At 46.0% G+C, this 16,875-nt stretch overlaps 1 protein-coding gene across 2 annotated transcripts in view; it reads right to left on the bottom strand.

Annotated features, from left to right (window-relative positions):
• The window catches only part of NMT2 (N-myristoyltransferase 2), a 59,905-nt gene extending 43,304 nt beyond the window's left edge, over positions 1–16,601 (bottom strand). For both annotated transcript variants that reach the window (XM_081230090.1, XM_081230091.1), the window contains exon 1: positions 16,433–16,601. In XM_081230090.1, the coding sequence (XP_081086216.1) occupies positions 16,433–16,542 (110 nt within the window). In that variant the 5' untranslated portion in view covers positions 16,543–16,601. The remainder of the gene's footprint in view (positions 1–16,432) is intronic.
• Between the last annotated feature and the right edge of the window lie 274 nt (positions 16,602–16,875).

Below are 16,875 nucleotides of genomic sequence, written 5' to 3'. Positions count from 1 at the left end.
AATGAGCAAAGTAACACATTTTACAGGAAACTGTAAACGTTTTACAGTTGCCCCAGGAGAAACGAGTGAGAGAGAGACCGCCAGCTGCCCACAGAGATCCATCCTCCCCTCGTCCGGGAGCTCACAGTGTGTCAGCGAGACCACACTTCCCCCTGCTGGCAGTCAGGTACGGCCACGTGACTGAGTCCCAGCCAGCGGGATGGGAGTGGAAGCGAGCCTGCCACGTCCTGCTGGCCCAGACAGGCTCCGGGGGTGCTCCTCCACGCTCTCCCTCCCCTGGGCCGACGGAAGGCAGGTGTAGGATAGGACAGTAGAGGACGGCAGAGCCACGTGACAGGAGGAGGCAGCCGCTGAAGGACAGGATAAAGGGAAGTTCCCTCGCCGTCCACTTGAACACCTGTCTGGGACTGTCCCATCAATACGGAAAAAAACTGGGACTTCCCTGGTGGTCCAGTGGTTAAGCCTCCGCGCTTCCAATGCAGGGGGTGTGGGTTCCATCCCTGGTCGGGGAACGAAGATCCCACGTGCCGCACGGCGTGGCCAAAAAAAAAAAAAAAGGAAAGAACTTCCATTGTGTTGAGCAGTGACACCATAGGGTCACCACAGGGTCCACCATAGGGTTACAGCAGCTTAGCCTGTCATAACTAATACATTAATTTTAAGAGCTCGATTCACGGTATGCGAAGCCCAAAGATAAGAAAAAATTTAGATTTCACAGGATTCCACCAGAGAGATCACTTAGCTGCTCCCCACAAGGACCATTAGTAGTTTGATATTATAATTATTTTACAAAATTTTCCCCCTTGATTTCCAACTTGCTTCATAGAAAATGGTGGGATTATAGGTGATTTAAATCGCTGCTGTATTTTCATGCATTTTCTAAGTTGTCTATAAAAACCACAATGCCTCTGCAACTAAAGCATTATCAAGATACAACAGAGCTCAAGAACAGACAAACAGATCAAAGAAATGGAGTAGACAGACCAGTTACAACTCACGGCATACAAGAACTTGTGATATGATAATGATTACATCATGAATCAATAGTGAAAACATACACTTTTAAATAAATAGTATCAGAAAACCTGACTTTCTATACAGAAAAAACTAAATTAGTTTGCTACTACCCAAGAATCATAAAAACAAATTCCAAATAAGTTAAATACCCAAACACGGGAAACAAAACCGAAGGCGGTGATTAAGGCAATGATTAAGACCAAAGGCAGTGATTTTTGTTGGTTTTGCTAACATCTATCCATGCCTAGTACAGCGTCTGGCACATATGGTCAAATAAATATCTGTTGAATGAATAAGTGGAAGAATGACAATAACTTCATAATATCCGTGAAGAAAAGAATTCCTTAAATAAGGACCCAAAAGTACAAACCGAAAGATAAAAAGGGGTAACTTGACTACATCAAAGTTAAATATTTTGTGGCAAAGTGATTATAGACAAAATTTTAAAACTACAGAAGTAGGGGAGGTATTTATAAAGCACATGATAAAATATTACATCAGAACATATAAAAAGCTCTTTTCCCATTCACATTTTATCTCCAGCATAGTATAGACAGGCAACATAATACCCTGGTCAGGACTGCAGCCATTAGCTAGATTCAGACCACCTGATTTTGTATCCTGGCTCCACTACTTCCTAGCTGTGTGACTTGGAATATCTTACTTAATCTCTCTGTGCTTCAGTTTCCATATCTGCAAAAGGATGAAGCTTTCGATGAATGGTGTTACAAAAATTGTCAGGGTAAAATGAGCTAATACATTAGTATCAATAGTTGGCAAAGAGAAATCACTCAGTCAATGCTAGCTATTATTATGATTATCCTTTACTTTTCTTCATATAACTTATCACTAGCTAAAAACGTATTATTTATTTATTTGTCTTCCTCTGACTAGAACATAAGATCCATAAGACAGCCTTTTCCATTGTATTCTTAGCACCTAAAACAGTGTCTGAGGTATAAAATAAATATTTGCTGCGTGAATGAGAAATCAATGCAAAAATCAATAGGAAGACAAAACACTGACAGAAGAATGGACTGAAGATACGAATAAATGATTCACAGAAGAGGAAACCCTAACAGCCAATAAACTTATGAAAGGATGTTCAACCTCACCAGCAGCAAGGAAACTGAAAATGAAACCACTTCAGATTCTACTTTTTACCCACTGACTCGCCAAACATTTTCAAGTCTAATAATATCAGAAGAATGTGAGGAAAGGTAGTATTTGTATAATGCTGGTACAAGCAATTTGGAAACAATCTGGCATCCCCACCATAACTGTCATCCACATCATCACTATCATCACCACCATCACCACCACCATCACCACCATCATCACTCCCACCATCATTACCACCATCATCACCATCATTATCACTATCATCACCACCACCATCATATCATATCATCATCACCACCACCACCACCACCACCACCATCACCATCCCCACCATCATCACTGTCACTGTCATCATCGTCAAGGTCATTGTCAGAGCAGCTAACACTTTAGTGCACTCACCGTGTAAGCACCTTATATATATCAACCTTGTAAATTGTCACAACAACCTTGTGAGGTTAAGTCCCACAATTATAGTTAATCCCATTTTATAGAAGAGGAAAGTGCAAGACATAGAGGTTAAGTAAATTGCTGAAAATCACAGCTAAATAATGGCAGAGCCAAGAACTCAAATCAGCCAATCAGGCTCCAGGATTCAGGTAATTACTACAATGTATCGTCTCTTGTTTATGCGTTTCCACTGGATGAATATCTGTTTAGATATTTATTGGCAATCTTGAGGTCTTCTTTAGGGAATGACCTCTTCTTTTGTGAACACTTTTTATTAGCCTAGTTGTCTTTTATTGAATGGTAACAGATCTTTAGTGTGTGTGTGTGTGTGTGTGTGTGTAGGTGTGTAGGTGTGTATGTGTGTTCTGTTTGGGATACCAAATCACTTTATTTAGAGGGAAATGCACTACCCAGGAGAGAAAATACATGAGGCAGTTTTGGCAGTTTATGAAAAAGGTAACCCAAAGCAGCACCACAGTGCCCAGGCGATGGAAGAGAACGCACAGCCACAGCTGCGGGGCAGGTGGCTGCGGAAGACTGAAACTCTCCTGGGTACTGGCCACAGGCTGTTCTCATGCTGGATTGGGGCACCCATCTGATACAAGCTGATCACCCGGCCGCCCAACTCAAGAACGGATTTTATCTATAGTTCAGGTTCTTGAAGGCCCACGAGTGAGTCTGTTTTGTCAGTGGCTCATGTGTGCGACTCCAGACACGACTTCTTCACCTGCTTCCTGCACAAGCGTGATGCACAGTCCAGAGCAAGAAGCTAACCTTGCCGCTGTCATCACCCGGCTCTGTCACGGCCTGACCTCCAGCAGGATGTCAGCCACCTCTTCAACGCCGGAGCTTCGTCCCTTGCCCTGCACCTTCCTTCCCCGCCTGGGGCTGATGGAGGAAACACCTGTCAGAAGTTCTTTAAAGCCACATCATCTCTGGTCAAAGTGGTGCGTCACGGGGAAGCCCTTGGAGGGAGGGTTCCGAGCTCAAAGCTGCCCTAGAAGTTTATGATCAGTGAGGGGCAGAAAGCTGACAATGATCCTTACAATTATAAAGGTCAGCCATGGAGGCAGGCAGGGGTAGCTACCGAGGCTGGAGCACTGGGTAGAGGTCACGGTAGGACCAGCCAACAATTCCAATATTTCCATGGGTGTCAGCAGCAGAGGGTGGCTGGCTCCCAGCAGTGTCTGACCGATAAGCCCTGAGCAATCCGGGCCCTGCTGGAGTAGGACCTGGATGATTCCCTTTGCTAGCTTCTGGTCTAGAGTTTGCTAACCAATTCCCCTTTTTTAGATATTGGGCTGTTTCCAAGGTTTTAGTTCTCTTCCCTCTTACTATAATCTTTTTTTTTTCTTTTTGCGGTACGCGGGCTTCTCACTGCTGTGGCCCCTCCCGTTGCGGAGCACAGGCTCCGGACGCCCAGGCTCAGCGGCCATGGCTCACGGGCCCAGCTGCTCCGCGGCATGTGGGATCTTACTATAATCTAAATGTGGGAAAATACGTTCTCTCTCATTAGCCTTCCTCTTTCCACAAGTATTTCATTATTATTTTTTTAATAAATTTATTTATTTCATTTATTTTTGGCTGCACTGGGTCTTCGTTGCTGCGTCTTGGCTTTCTCTAGTTGCGGCGAGCGGGGGCTGCTCTTCGTTGAGGTGCGCGGGCTTCTCATTGCGGTGGCTTCTGTAGTTTCAGAGCACGGGCTCTAGGCACACGGGCTTCAGTAGTTGTGTCATGCGGGCTTTGTAGTTGTGGCTCTCGGGCTCTAGAGCGCAGGCTCAGTAGTTGTGGCGCACGGAATGAGTTGCTCCGCGGCATGTGGGATCTTCCCAGATCAGGGCTCGAACCCGTGTCCCCTGCATTGGCAGGCGGATTCCTAACCACTGCACCACCAGGGAAGCCCAGTATTTCATTATTATTCAACACATTTGGGGCCTACTTCCCATAAAAACCCAATTCTAATAAGAGTTAATGTTAACTCCTCATAAAATTTTATCAATACTCATTGGCCAGAAACTAGTCTAGCGTGAAATTTAGTTTGTGAAGTAAGACCTGTCTTTGCAGATTATCCAAGATCAGAATAAAGGAAGAAATATGTAAAATGCTCCTAAAAATTGTTTGGATATCTTTAAGGTCACTACATGTAACTGAAAAACTACATTCAAATTGCCCAGCTATTCCACAAGCAAATTTCTTAAAGGCTTACTTCCTTGTATCTTAGGTAAAACTGTTCCAAAAGATAAAATGGTGAACAAAACAAGCATAAAAATCAAGTTTTCTAAAAAGGCTGAGCTTGTTGGCAGAGTATAACCTTCGAGACAGTCTAGATTAGTGAAAAACTACCCTATTTCCTACAGCCTTTTCTTACTCACGCTCACAAATGTTTTTCTGATAGAAGAATAGCCCATTCACACTAGCTCCAACTTCTATGACTTTTCTCATTTCTGGGCCTTTCAGAGCTTACTGAAGGAAGACGATTAACAAGTCCAAAAAAATTTTTTTTTCTGGCTGAGATTCATTTCAATATTGTATTAGCACTGTTATAGATAATAAGATTAACGTGTCAGCAAAGTTCACAATTCAATGTGCTTTTCGAATGATATTCCTATTTGTGAACTCCCTTGCTAGATCCAATACTCATTTTTTACTCTCTCTTTTGTATATTCCGATGCTGCCCATGGACCTACTCAATTCTTTCATTAAATGAACGTTCCATATTTTGATGAAATCCTTGTGGTTACAGAGTGCGGCAAAATATTAGGCTCCCCCTCTCCCCTAGAAAAATCTGGTGAAGAAGTAAGGGGCAAGGCATGCCGGCGGGAAAGGCAAATCACCGTCTCAGGCGGTTAAATCTGTGAGAAGGGGCCAGGAGGCGCCCACAGCAAGAAGGTGATGGTCAAATCCCATCTAGGCTGGAGGGATTCCAGGGACTGATAGCTCCAAAGGGGTAGAAACACTGGAGCAGAGAAAACACCAGCTCGACCTCGAGTGGAAGGGCTGAGCGATGAGGCTGGGATATGAGACCAAGTACTAAGGCCAGAAACAGGATGCAGAGAAAACATGATTTCAGTGGACAGTCAAGGGTCAGAGGCCAAGCAGAGGTAGCACAGGGGTCTCTCTTCTCCAGGAATCACAAAGGTGAACTTGGAGTTCTCAAACACAAAGGACAGGACCTCCCAGATCCAGAAGGGAGCCAGAGGTCATGATCCACTTTGTGGTGGCAGAGGAAAGAGACAAGGACATTTTTTTAAAAGTACAAGCATATGCAAACTATTATATACGGAATGGATAAAAAACAACGTCCTACTGTAGAGCACGGAGAACTATATTTAATATCCTGTGACAAACCACAATGGAAAAGAATATGTATATGTATAACTTTGCCATACAGCAGAAATTAAAACAACATTGTAAATCAACTATACTTCATTAAGATAAATTAAGAAAAGAAAAGAAAAGAAATGTAAAAAGCACAGAAACACCCCAGGGCTCAGAGAAAGTGTCTAATAGAGAAAGAACAGCTGGCAGTGCCTAGAAGTACAGCTTAAAAGTGGGACAAGGGCTTCCCTGGTGGCGCAGTGGTTAAGAGTCCGCCTGCCGATGCAGAGGACGCGGGTTTGTGCCCCGGTCCGGGAGGATCCCACGTGCCGTGGAGCGGCTGGACCCATGAGCCACGGCCACTGAGCCTGCGCGTCCGGAGTCTATGCTCCACAACAGGAGAGGCCACAACAGTGAGCGGCCCGCGTACTGCAAAAAGAAAAAAGAAAAAATAAATAAAAATAAAATAAAAGGCCTTTAAAAAAAAATGAAGTTGGGGAATTCCCGGTGGTCCAGTGGTTAGGACTCCACACCTTCCCTGCCGAGGGCCTGGGTTCAATCCCTGGTCAGGGAACTAAGATCCCACAAGCTGTGCAGCGTGGCCCCAAAAATAAATAAATAAATAAATAAATAAATAAATAATGAGGGTGGTCTATGGGTTTTGATATATAATATATATGCAAGGATTTCCAAGATACACTGTTAGGTGAAAAATCAAGGTGCAGCAATGGAAGGTCACATTCCCACTGCTGGTGAATGTCCGTGCACACGTAAGCATGCCCAGGCACGCGTGCACCTGCCCTGCATCCTTGTACGTGTACAGAATGCCACCATGAGGACGTGCCAAGAACTGGCATCAGGAGCTGCTCACAGGGATGGAAGCTCAGGGCTGGCAGATGAGACTTTCTTCTCACTGGATACCCTTTGTGCCTTTTGAAGTTTGTACCATATGCTCATACTACCTATTCGAAAAATAATAATTAAAAAAAGAAGGGGGCCTCCCTGGTGGTGCAGTGGTTGAGAGTCTGCCTGCCGATGCAGGGGACACGGGTTCGTGCTCCGGTCCGGGAGGATCCCACGTGCCGCGGAGCGGCTGGGCCCGTGAGCCATGGCCACTGAGCCTGCGCGTCCGGAGCCTGTGCTCCACAACGGGAGAGGCCACAAGAGTGAGAGGCCCGCGTATCACAAAAAAAAAAAAAAGAAGAAGAAGAAGGTGTCTACAAAATCACAGGTAATATACAGATGTTCTATTAGTTAGTGTACAGGTCGAGCTGTGCAGGTCGAGTCCCATAATAACAGCAGCATGGGACACAGAAGCCCACGTCGCTCTCACAGGAAAGTCTCGCTTCCCTCAGTGGGGAAGTTCTGCCGGAAGAAGATCCAGAATCCCTTCACCTGCTCTCAGCCATCCCCAGGACCCCTGGGATGTGTGCCGGGCTCACCTGGTCCACGGAGACTGACCATCTCAAACAAGCACACCCTGGCCCTGCTCCTTTGGAAGAAGGGGCCACTAACGGCCTCGGCCACTGGGACCCAACAACAGGAGACTGGACAGATGAGGATATTCTGTTATCTCCACAGAGTCACATGATGGACTAGCCAGCCAGTTCCTGTGATGCCGGAGAAGGCTCTGTAACACCCTGGAAAGATGGTCCTGGCACATCAAGTGACAAACAGGAATTTCCAGTACCAGAGGAGCAGTATATTTTCATTTTTATAAATATATATGAATTGGAAAATGTGTAAATGAATATGCCAAGTCATTGTCTTTTTGCTTGGCGATATATTCTAATGTTCCATTTTAGAAATGATGCGTTTTTGCAAAAAGGGTTTTTTTAAAAACTTCAACTGGGAAAATAAAAAAGGAACGCTGCTTTCAGGGGCTCTTTCTTCGGTTTCTTTAAAATGTTAATAAATACCCAAGGGCAGTAAAGAGCAAGTATCTACCCCACCGCCAAATACTAAATGAAGAAATTGTGGGAAAGTATCATAGTAACTGAGTCGCCATCTTTCTCCTGGAAGCAGTACATGAACTTGACCATGGAGTGAACACAGAATACAGGAGCCCACATTCCCCTGGCGTGTGTGTTCAAGCCAGCAACAGAAGTGCAATGTGCTTACAAAACAGAACTTGCAAAGGTAAATCCCAGCTCAGCTTGGGGCCCGCACCGGGTGACCGTGTGCTGGGTTCTCTCCTGTGACGGGCCACCAACTGAGAGGAACTCAAAGCGTCACCCAGAAGCGCTACCCGTGGCGGGCGCTGCACAGGCCGGGCCGTAGAGCTGGGGTACCGGGCACCGAGGGGCTGATGTGGCTTCCTCCGGCAGTGCTACCACCCAGAGATGTTCAGTAACCGGATTCCTAAGCCCATGTTGCTTCTTACAAGAATCTGACTTGGTGCAGGCGTGAATGACGACAGTGCGGGCGGGAAAGGACACTGGCGTGTGACAGGTTACTGTGGGCCACACGGAACTCGAACCAGAAAGGAGACGAGACAGCCAGGAAAGAAGCAAAGAAGAAAAAGGATCTTATTGCAACTACTGATGCTATCATTAGACGCAGTCCTTTGACGAGACCAAAAGACAAACTCCGAAAGGGTCTTCTATAATCAAGGTGCAATGTCTTTTAAAAAAGAAATGTATGCATTTATTTCCTTTTAAATTCACTGACATTTATTGGGTTGGCCCAAAAGTTCATGTGGGTTTTTCCATCACATCTTACGGAAAACCTAAACAAACTTTTTGGCCAACCCAATAGTATGCCCATTACGCTGGTGAATCTTGGCTCCAGAGGCGCTGAAGCTGGTAATCTACAACATATGGGGAGATGAACTTGAAACATTATCAAACAAACTGCTCTGTATTGAGAGTCCACTAGACCCTGCAGTTTGTGAACATGCAGGGGTCGGACAGTCAGACCCCAAGAGGCCCCAAGACCTAAATCTGAATCTGAGATGTGGCCTGGGCAGGTTATTTAAACCTGGAGAGGCCTCAGTCTCCTCACCTGTTACTATAATGATTCAGTGAGGAAAAAAAATGTATATACAAGGAAAGAAGCCCATAGCAGGAGGAGTTTAAAAGATGAGCGATCATTTTCCCATGTTGGGTCCTATACAGCAAAGAGCAGAACTAAGGATGCCACAGTCCACATCCTTCCAAAGCAGAATTAGGAAAAGGAAATCCTTCACGCCTTCCTAATGGACACAGGGGAACATCTTTTAAGTTAGAAGTTAGCCTGTCAGTGAAGATGGGGAAACACTGGAATCCACTCAAGAGACCTTTATGAAGCTACCTATGTGTGCAATTCCCAGATATTACAAGGATTGGGGTCTGTGTGAGCAGACAGGTAGACACATGTCTCGTGTTCCGTAGGCATATTTTGAGGTGTCAGCCTTGTTCATTATCTCCTTATCTGAAAACTACTTTGATTCCAGACCTCCCTGAAGGCCTGGCCCTAAATGGCCATGTTGTACCACGTGACAACCCCCTCCAGCTGCCGGCTTACCCTCTGCCACCCCTGCCTGGACCCAGCCTGCTGGTAGCGGATTGATGGAGGAAAGGCTAGACAGACAGAGAGACCCACCTTCCTGACCTGCTGGTCCTCAATTCTAATAAAGTTCAGCCATGCTTTATTTCAAGACAACCTATTGTATGTGTAAAATAAAATCTTTTATGTGAGCCAGTGTGTAGATGTTACACATACATGTTAAACAAGAGACACCAGGAGTTCCCTGGAGGTCCAGTGGTTAGGACTCAGCACTTTCACTGCTGAGGGTGTGGGTTCAATCCCTGATTGGGGAACTAAGATCCCACAAGCTGTGTGGTAAGGCCAAAGGAAAAAAAAAAAAAGAAGAGAGAGACACCAAAAACTCTGTTCCCACCTACAACGCACCATGTGACCCTGGAGAAGTCACTTACCTATGAGCCAGAGCTTCCTTCCCGTAAAACAAGGGTCTGCCTGAGAAGATGGCTGGGGGGCAGAGTGACTGGTGGAGAGGCACGCGTGAAGGATACACTCAGTAAGGGTCCCAGGGTCTTTGCGAGGGGTTGTCACCCTCAGTTCTAATGACCGGAGAAGGTGTCATGAAAGAAAGGACACTGGAGCTGGACCTTGAACTTGGAGGAGAGGCAGAGGTCGGAGGATTAAGAGACCACTCTCAGAGGGACGCTGAGGGAGGCCGTGGCCTAGGGGGGAGCGGAGGATGGGCGCCAGTAAATCCCTTTGGTGAACAATGATGTCTGACATTGAACTGGAAGTTGTTTTCTGCCCTAGGCTATAAGCAAACCCCTGCACTCTTGATTCACAAAAGTTTCAGCAAATGCTGTGCAGGACAGCCCCGTATTAGTGGTTCCTGCCGGGGGAGGGGGTGAAAGAGAGCTGACTGGATTCCACCAGGGTCAAAGGTCTGGGGAGAAATGCTATAGGATCCAAAGCATTAAGAGCTAGTGATGGGCCAGCTGGGGCCACGTGGACGTGCTGGAGGACCACGAAAACCTCGGTCCCCACGAGACCGCCACAAATACTGTATGAGCTTGAGCCATTTTGTTAGGTATTAAAGAAAAAAGAGACCCTGGAAGGTTAAAGGATGTGGAAACACTTGGGTTTTAGGAAAATTGGGAGAAAAATCCTACCAGCTTCTAGACTAAAAACAAGTCTAAACAAAGAAAAAGAATACGGCTACCTATAAAAGAAAGAGAAGCAGACTGGCAGAGAAACATCTGTTCCACTAAATGCTAGAAGATAATAAAACAACGTTTCTGGAGTTTGAAGTAAAATGATTATCACAGAATTACACTTACACCCAGACTCTGGTTCATGCGTGAGAGCAAAAAAAGGCATCTTCAGACATATAAGAGGTTAGAAAATATATCGTCCGCCGACTGTAATAAAAAAATTAAGGGAGGGCTTCCCTGGTGGCGCAGTGGTTGAGAGTCCGCCTGCCGATGCGGGGGATGCAGGTTCGTGCCCCGGTCCGGGAAGATCCCACGTGCAGCGGAGCGGCTGGGCCCGTGAGCCATGGCCGCTGAGCCTGTGCGTCCAGAGCCTGTGCTCCGCAATGGGAGAGGCCACAGCAGTGAGAGGCCCGCGTGCCGCAAAAAAAAAAAAAAAAATTAAGGGAGAAAATAGTCAAAGAAGAAAAGGAGAGGGTGTAGTTTATAAGAAATAGTGGTAAGCAATGAAAACAGTAATGCAGTCAGGAAAGTTTAAGAAGTTTTTGATACTATGGATGTGACTGTAACGTTAATAGTTAAGAAAAAAGCTTTAATAAGATATAAGGGCAAAAATAAAAGAAGCCACATGGAATTGAAATTTCAGATTATTTCAACAAAATCTAGGAAATGTAAAGGAAGGAGAAGTCCAAACATCCTACATGGTTTGTCTTGTTTGGTAGTACACAGAATATTTTGGACATTGGTTAATTTTTGACATTGATAGAGAAATACAGAAAAAAAGCAAGCTTGCTTGAAATTAATGATAATTCCTAGAAGAAGAAAAATAGGATACAGAGCTCCTAAACCACTAGAAGGAGAAAAAAAAAAGGAAGAATGCAAAGTTGACATATTCTGCAAAACACAAGAAAAGAATAAGGAAATATTCTGAGTACCGAGAAGGCTTACAAAATTCAAAGGCAGGATATGATCTGAGCTGTCCAACACAATGGCCATGACCCACATGGGGCTATTACATTTAAATGAATTAAAAATGAATAAAATTTAAAAGTCGTCTCCTAAGTCACACTGGTCACAAGTGGCCAGTGACCTCTGTATTGGACATTTCCATCACCGCAGAAAGGTCTAGCAGACAACACTCACAGTCAGTGCAAAATACAACGTAATATGAGTCATGTAAAGTATGATCCTATTTATGTTAAATATACATTTATATATACATATCAACAGATAAATGCTAATTGTCAGTGGAAAGTAATAGATAACAAAAGCGGCTGTGTATAAAGTATAAAGTACGATCTTATTTATGTAAATATGTGTGTAGGTGTATAAATATGTATATAAATATAAATAAGTCTGACTTGATTACACTGTCAATAGTGGTAGCTCTTAGAAATGAGATGATGGGGGCTTTTACTCTCCATATACTTTACTGTTTGCATTTTTAATAAGCATATTTTAGAGGACAATGAGTAAAAGTCATTTACATATTTTCAATGGGAGTAACCACAAACCAACCAACCAACCTCTTTCTTGAACTTGGTACAGAACCTGGTTCCAACCCAGGGTTCCAACCCCAGGGTTAACCCAGTAACTAACTTGAACTCATAAATATCTACTGTGTACACTCAGGTTAATAAACAATTTCAAGATGGCACAGTAGGTGGCCTATACTTGGAGACTTTCTAGAGTTTAGCCAAGCTCTGCAAGAAGTTTGTTCTGGGCCTCAGGGTGATGTCACCCTTTCAGATGTTAAGCCTGAACCGACATTTGATACTTTTAAATGTCATTCCCTAAATTGGGAGGTTGCTTGGGCAAAGGCTGTTAGCTCACCTTTCCATCTAGATTTATACTATTGATAACAGATCACATTTCAGAGGCGCGGCTCTGAATTAGCCCTTAAATTTTCCATGACAAGAAAAATCTCTGGAGAGTTACAGTAATTTTTTGCATCTTCCCACCGACTCTACAGTTGACTAAGGAGAAGTTCCCACCGCCCATCTCAACAACAGATAAAATCAGAACTAACAACACAGTGCACACAGAATAACTTCCATTTTTCCTCTTTAAATTGGGGGTAAGAAAAGAGATGTTAGGGTCTCTGTTCAAAGAATTCCAAAGTTTTAATTTTAATCTTCCCAAATACCAGATCTCTAATTTTTCTAAGAAAAATAACTTATTTAAAATGTCTGGGAATACCCCTCAAATACCAAAACTATTTCAGATTTACCCCAGGGAATAATTTGGTCATTTATCTGCCAACACAGGCATCTTCATATATGCTTATTTTATTCCCTATGTAAATATTCTTGGTCGCTGCCTCTATTCACCTCAGTGAATAATGAGGGCAAGGCTCTCTGCGAGAAAAGGAGATGAAACACACCAGTTCATCCAGGAACTATGCATTTTGCAAGCCAGTGTTGGTAAAGCAAGGAGAGAGATTTGCCAACTTGAAGGCTAATTTCATGTAGGGCTAACTGTGTGCTCCCGTTTCCAGCACGGAGCAGTAACTATGCTTAACGCGGGGTAGGCAGGCTAAGAGATAAAGACCAGGACCCACTCTATTTTACAAACGGAGAAGATGCAGATCAACGGGGCAAGGAGAAGAAGATAGGTGAAGGTAACTCCTACCTATGTAGACAGATTACCTTAGAACATTTTTTCAGAACGTTTTTTTGCCGCTGCGCGGCAGGCAGCATCTTAGTTCCCTGACTAGGGATCAAATTCATGTCCCCTGCAGTAGAAGTACAGAATTCTAACCAGTGGACTGCCAGTCCTACCTTAGAACTTTTAATATGCTTTAAAGTTTTCAAGTTCCCTCAAATGCTTTACAAAGACACACTTCCCCTAACTGTAAATCATGTGTTCAAGCAATATTTAAAGCTTGTTTCTCGGTAGTCCTCTGTTGGTCTACTTCTAATTGCTGCATTATCGTTTGAAGATAATAAAGCTACACTTTTCTGAATTTAGTCTTGCTAATTAAAACGGACAATCCCTGCCCTCCCCCATGATTTTTGGAATTCATGAAATCTGGGTAGTGGTGTGCCACTTTCATACTTGGGTGGACCAAAAAGTGAAACGAAGAGCACATTTTCCACAAAAAATAAGATACAGAGATAGTGAGATGCAAGTATTTTATAATATGTCAGCCACTGCTTTTAACTGAACAAAAGTCGTATTTCATTTATGGACTTCTGGCATTATCCACAAAATGAAATAACTACTGTTTTAATTCATAAAAAAAAAATTCTACAAAAATGAAAGAAAAGCATACACAGTAGTATTTACATTGTGCGGACAAAAGAGTCTAATTTGGTAATTTCCTTTTCCCTGAGGCTCTAGTTTTAATATGTCTAAGACAACCAGTAAATACATTATACTCAATAGTGTGGGTGAATTAATTCTTACAGGCCACAAGGGTACTATTTAGTTAATGACTGCTTTGTGCACTGACCCATACCTAGTGGCCTCAAAGTGATAACTCACCTTTAAAAGGTAAAGTGTATACATACCCATTCCTCCAAAGCCTCATTATTTGTCACCTGATTAAACTGGTGGAATGAAGAGGCCAGGTGTCAAAAAGAGGAGTCTTTCAAAATTTAACATTTACAAACTTGAGCTACTTAAGAAAAAAATCTAGGTTTCCACTGAGCCATATCATCAGAACCCGAGCCAAATAAAACACAATTACTCCCCCAAATTTGGCACACAGCATCTGAGTTCAAATCCAGGAAAGCAGTCCAACTAGCACAGAAACTTGGATTTTCACTAATCTCCTTACTTTTTTTTTTTTGCGGCACGCGGGCCTCTCACTGTTGTGGCCTCTCCCGTTGCGGAGCACAGGCTCTGGACGCGCAGGCTCAGTGGCCATGGCTCATGGGCCCAGCCGCTCCGCGGCATGTGGGATCTTCCCGGACCGGTGCACGAACCCGTGTCCCCTGCATCGGCAGGCGGACTCTCAACCATTGCGCCACCAGGGAAGCCCCTTCTCCTTACATTTTAATAGACTACAATAAACCCATTACAACCATTTCTTCCTTCTAGAAGCTGAAATCATGTTATCTGTTCTTGGTGAAAACCTTTCAGTCCATTGAGCAGCTCTAATTTTGAGTAATTGTGCTAACATATAATTAATGTGCTGATGTACAAAACTGAAAATGTCTGAAGAAGGCATGGAGATGCTTCTGGGTGCTAATCTGGGAACTTCGCACAGCCTCCTGCAAGGTTCCCGGGGGGCAGGTCCTGATCAATGGGTACACAGATGGGGGCAGGTCCTGATCAATGGGTACACAGATGAGTAACTGTCTGTACCATGGACATTCTTGACTGTATAAGCAAAGAAGTACATAATCAAACCTTCCAAAGGATGAAGAACAACAAACAGACATTACAGTGGAGAAGCAGACGTCCAGGGCCTTGCCAGAAAGACAGGAGCTAAAGTTTTTTGGGTAATGCATCATATTTGCATCTGGGCCCATTTCTGGCACCAGGGCCACTGTTTCAATAACATATCTATATTTAGCTATCTATCACAGACAAATTTCTATCACTGCACAAACAGAAGTCGAGCTCAGATGTCTGCAGAATTTCCTTTCCTCTCTTTAAAAAAAAAACATTCTAGACCAGACTGATAACATTCTGTACTTGCAGCTGCCACTGAAAAATATTCATGCCAATGAAAGATACATTTAGTCAGCTTTCCTTTTTCTTGATCTTTTAGTATTTTATAACACAGTAAAGCTCAAAGTTCCTTTCTTAAACAAATCTTCAAGCAGACGTTAAATAGAATGCAAATACTTTACACTTTAAATCATCAAGCATTTAAAGAATCCTCTCCATGAACTGAATCAATAAGCCATCTGTGACTACGGCCTCCCTATCATGTTCTTAAGCTGACCCACTTCTTCCCCGGTCACCATGGTTTGTAAAATCTCACTTCTAAGGGGATGAGTGCTCGGTGCCAGCTCATAGTTCGCATTCAACTGGGTAAAAGGGTAACGTAAACCCCAGGCAGCATTTAAAATGACCTCCTCTACCTACAAAAAGAGAACTTCAATACCCTCCCCCCCCCACCGGAAGCAATCTTTTCTCCAACCGGAGAGCAAATCAAGTCTACGAGGGAGAAAACGAGCCAGTTAAAGGAGGAAGAAACCTGATCAGGTGTTAAAACGCATGGCTCTGGACATCAACCAGCAAGCAGGATCGGGTCCGATCGGCGGGAGCTGCTCCCCAAGACTGAGCTGAAATCAAGGTCGGACCCACTTCTAGAGATGCTGACCCACTTCTAGAGATGCGGACCCGCTCGGCGGCGGCGAACCTGCGCGTCCCCGGGAGCCTGGCCGGGACCCCCGGCGCGGGGCGGGGCGGCCGGGGCGGCACAACTTTCCGCAGCTCCCCTCCAGCGGCGCCGAAACGGGCAGGGGCAAATCTCAAGCCGCTCCCCGCCATCAGCGGCTCTTTTCTCCCGGTGGTGGTGGCGGCTGGGGGAGGGGTGGGAGGACTTCAGGAGAGGATGACAAGGAGCGGAGAGAGGAGGACCACTTCCCCCCGGCCGCGCCGCCACAAAGGGAAGGGCGCCGCGCCCCCCTCGGTGCCACCGAGTCTCACGCCTGCCGGGATGGGGACGCGCGAGGGCCGGCGGGCCGCGCGGCAGGTGACAGCGGCGTGGCGGGTCCCCGCGCCTCCCCGCCCACCCGAGGCCTCGCCTCCGCCGCGCGGCTCCGCGAGCGAGACGCGCCCCCCGGACCTCCCGCCGCCCGTGAGCCCCGCGAAAGCCACGCGGGGGGCCGCCCACCGCTCAGCGGTGCGGCCGCCGCGCCCCGGAGCCGGCGCCCGCGAGGAGCCCCGGGCGCGCCTACCCCTTGGCGTGCTCCGTCTCCTCTTCATTGTCCCCGTCGATCCCGCACGTGTCCTGGTCGTCCAGCTCCAGGCTCTGCTGGCTGGCCGCGGACTCGCTGTCCTCCGCCATCGCGGCGGCGCGGGCTGGGGCGGCGCTCCGGGCAGCTGGCGCTGGGGGCCGGCGCGGCGGAGGCGGCGCGGCGAGCAGCTCCCTCTAGCGCCGCCCGCTGTCTCCTCAGAACCGGAGCCGCAGGCGTGCCCGCCCTCCTGGCCCCGCCCGTCCTCGCATCGCCCCGCCCCTCCTCGCCTGGCTCCGCCCCCCGGGCCCGCCCCCTGCGGCCCGGGTTGGGTGGAGGGCGGTCCGCGCGCCCCTGCGGCCCGGGGTAGGGAGCGGGCGGGGCGGAGGGCAGTAGTGGTACACCGTCGCGGCCCGGCGCGCGCATGAGCGTAGTCCTGGATTCCC

The sequence above is a fragment of the Mesoplodon bidens genome (genome assembly GCF_964165515.1).
Source record: "Mesoplodon bidens genome assembly, chromosome: 3".
Lineage (NCBI taxonomy): Eukaryota > Metazoa > Chordata > Mammalia > Artiodactyla > Ziphiidae > Mesoplodon > Mesoplodon bidens.
This window is presented reverse-complemented; position numbering and strand designations above follow the sequence as displayed.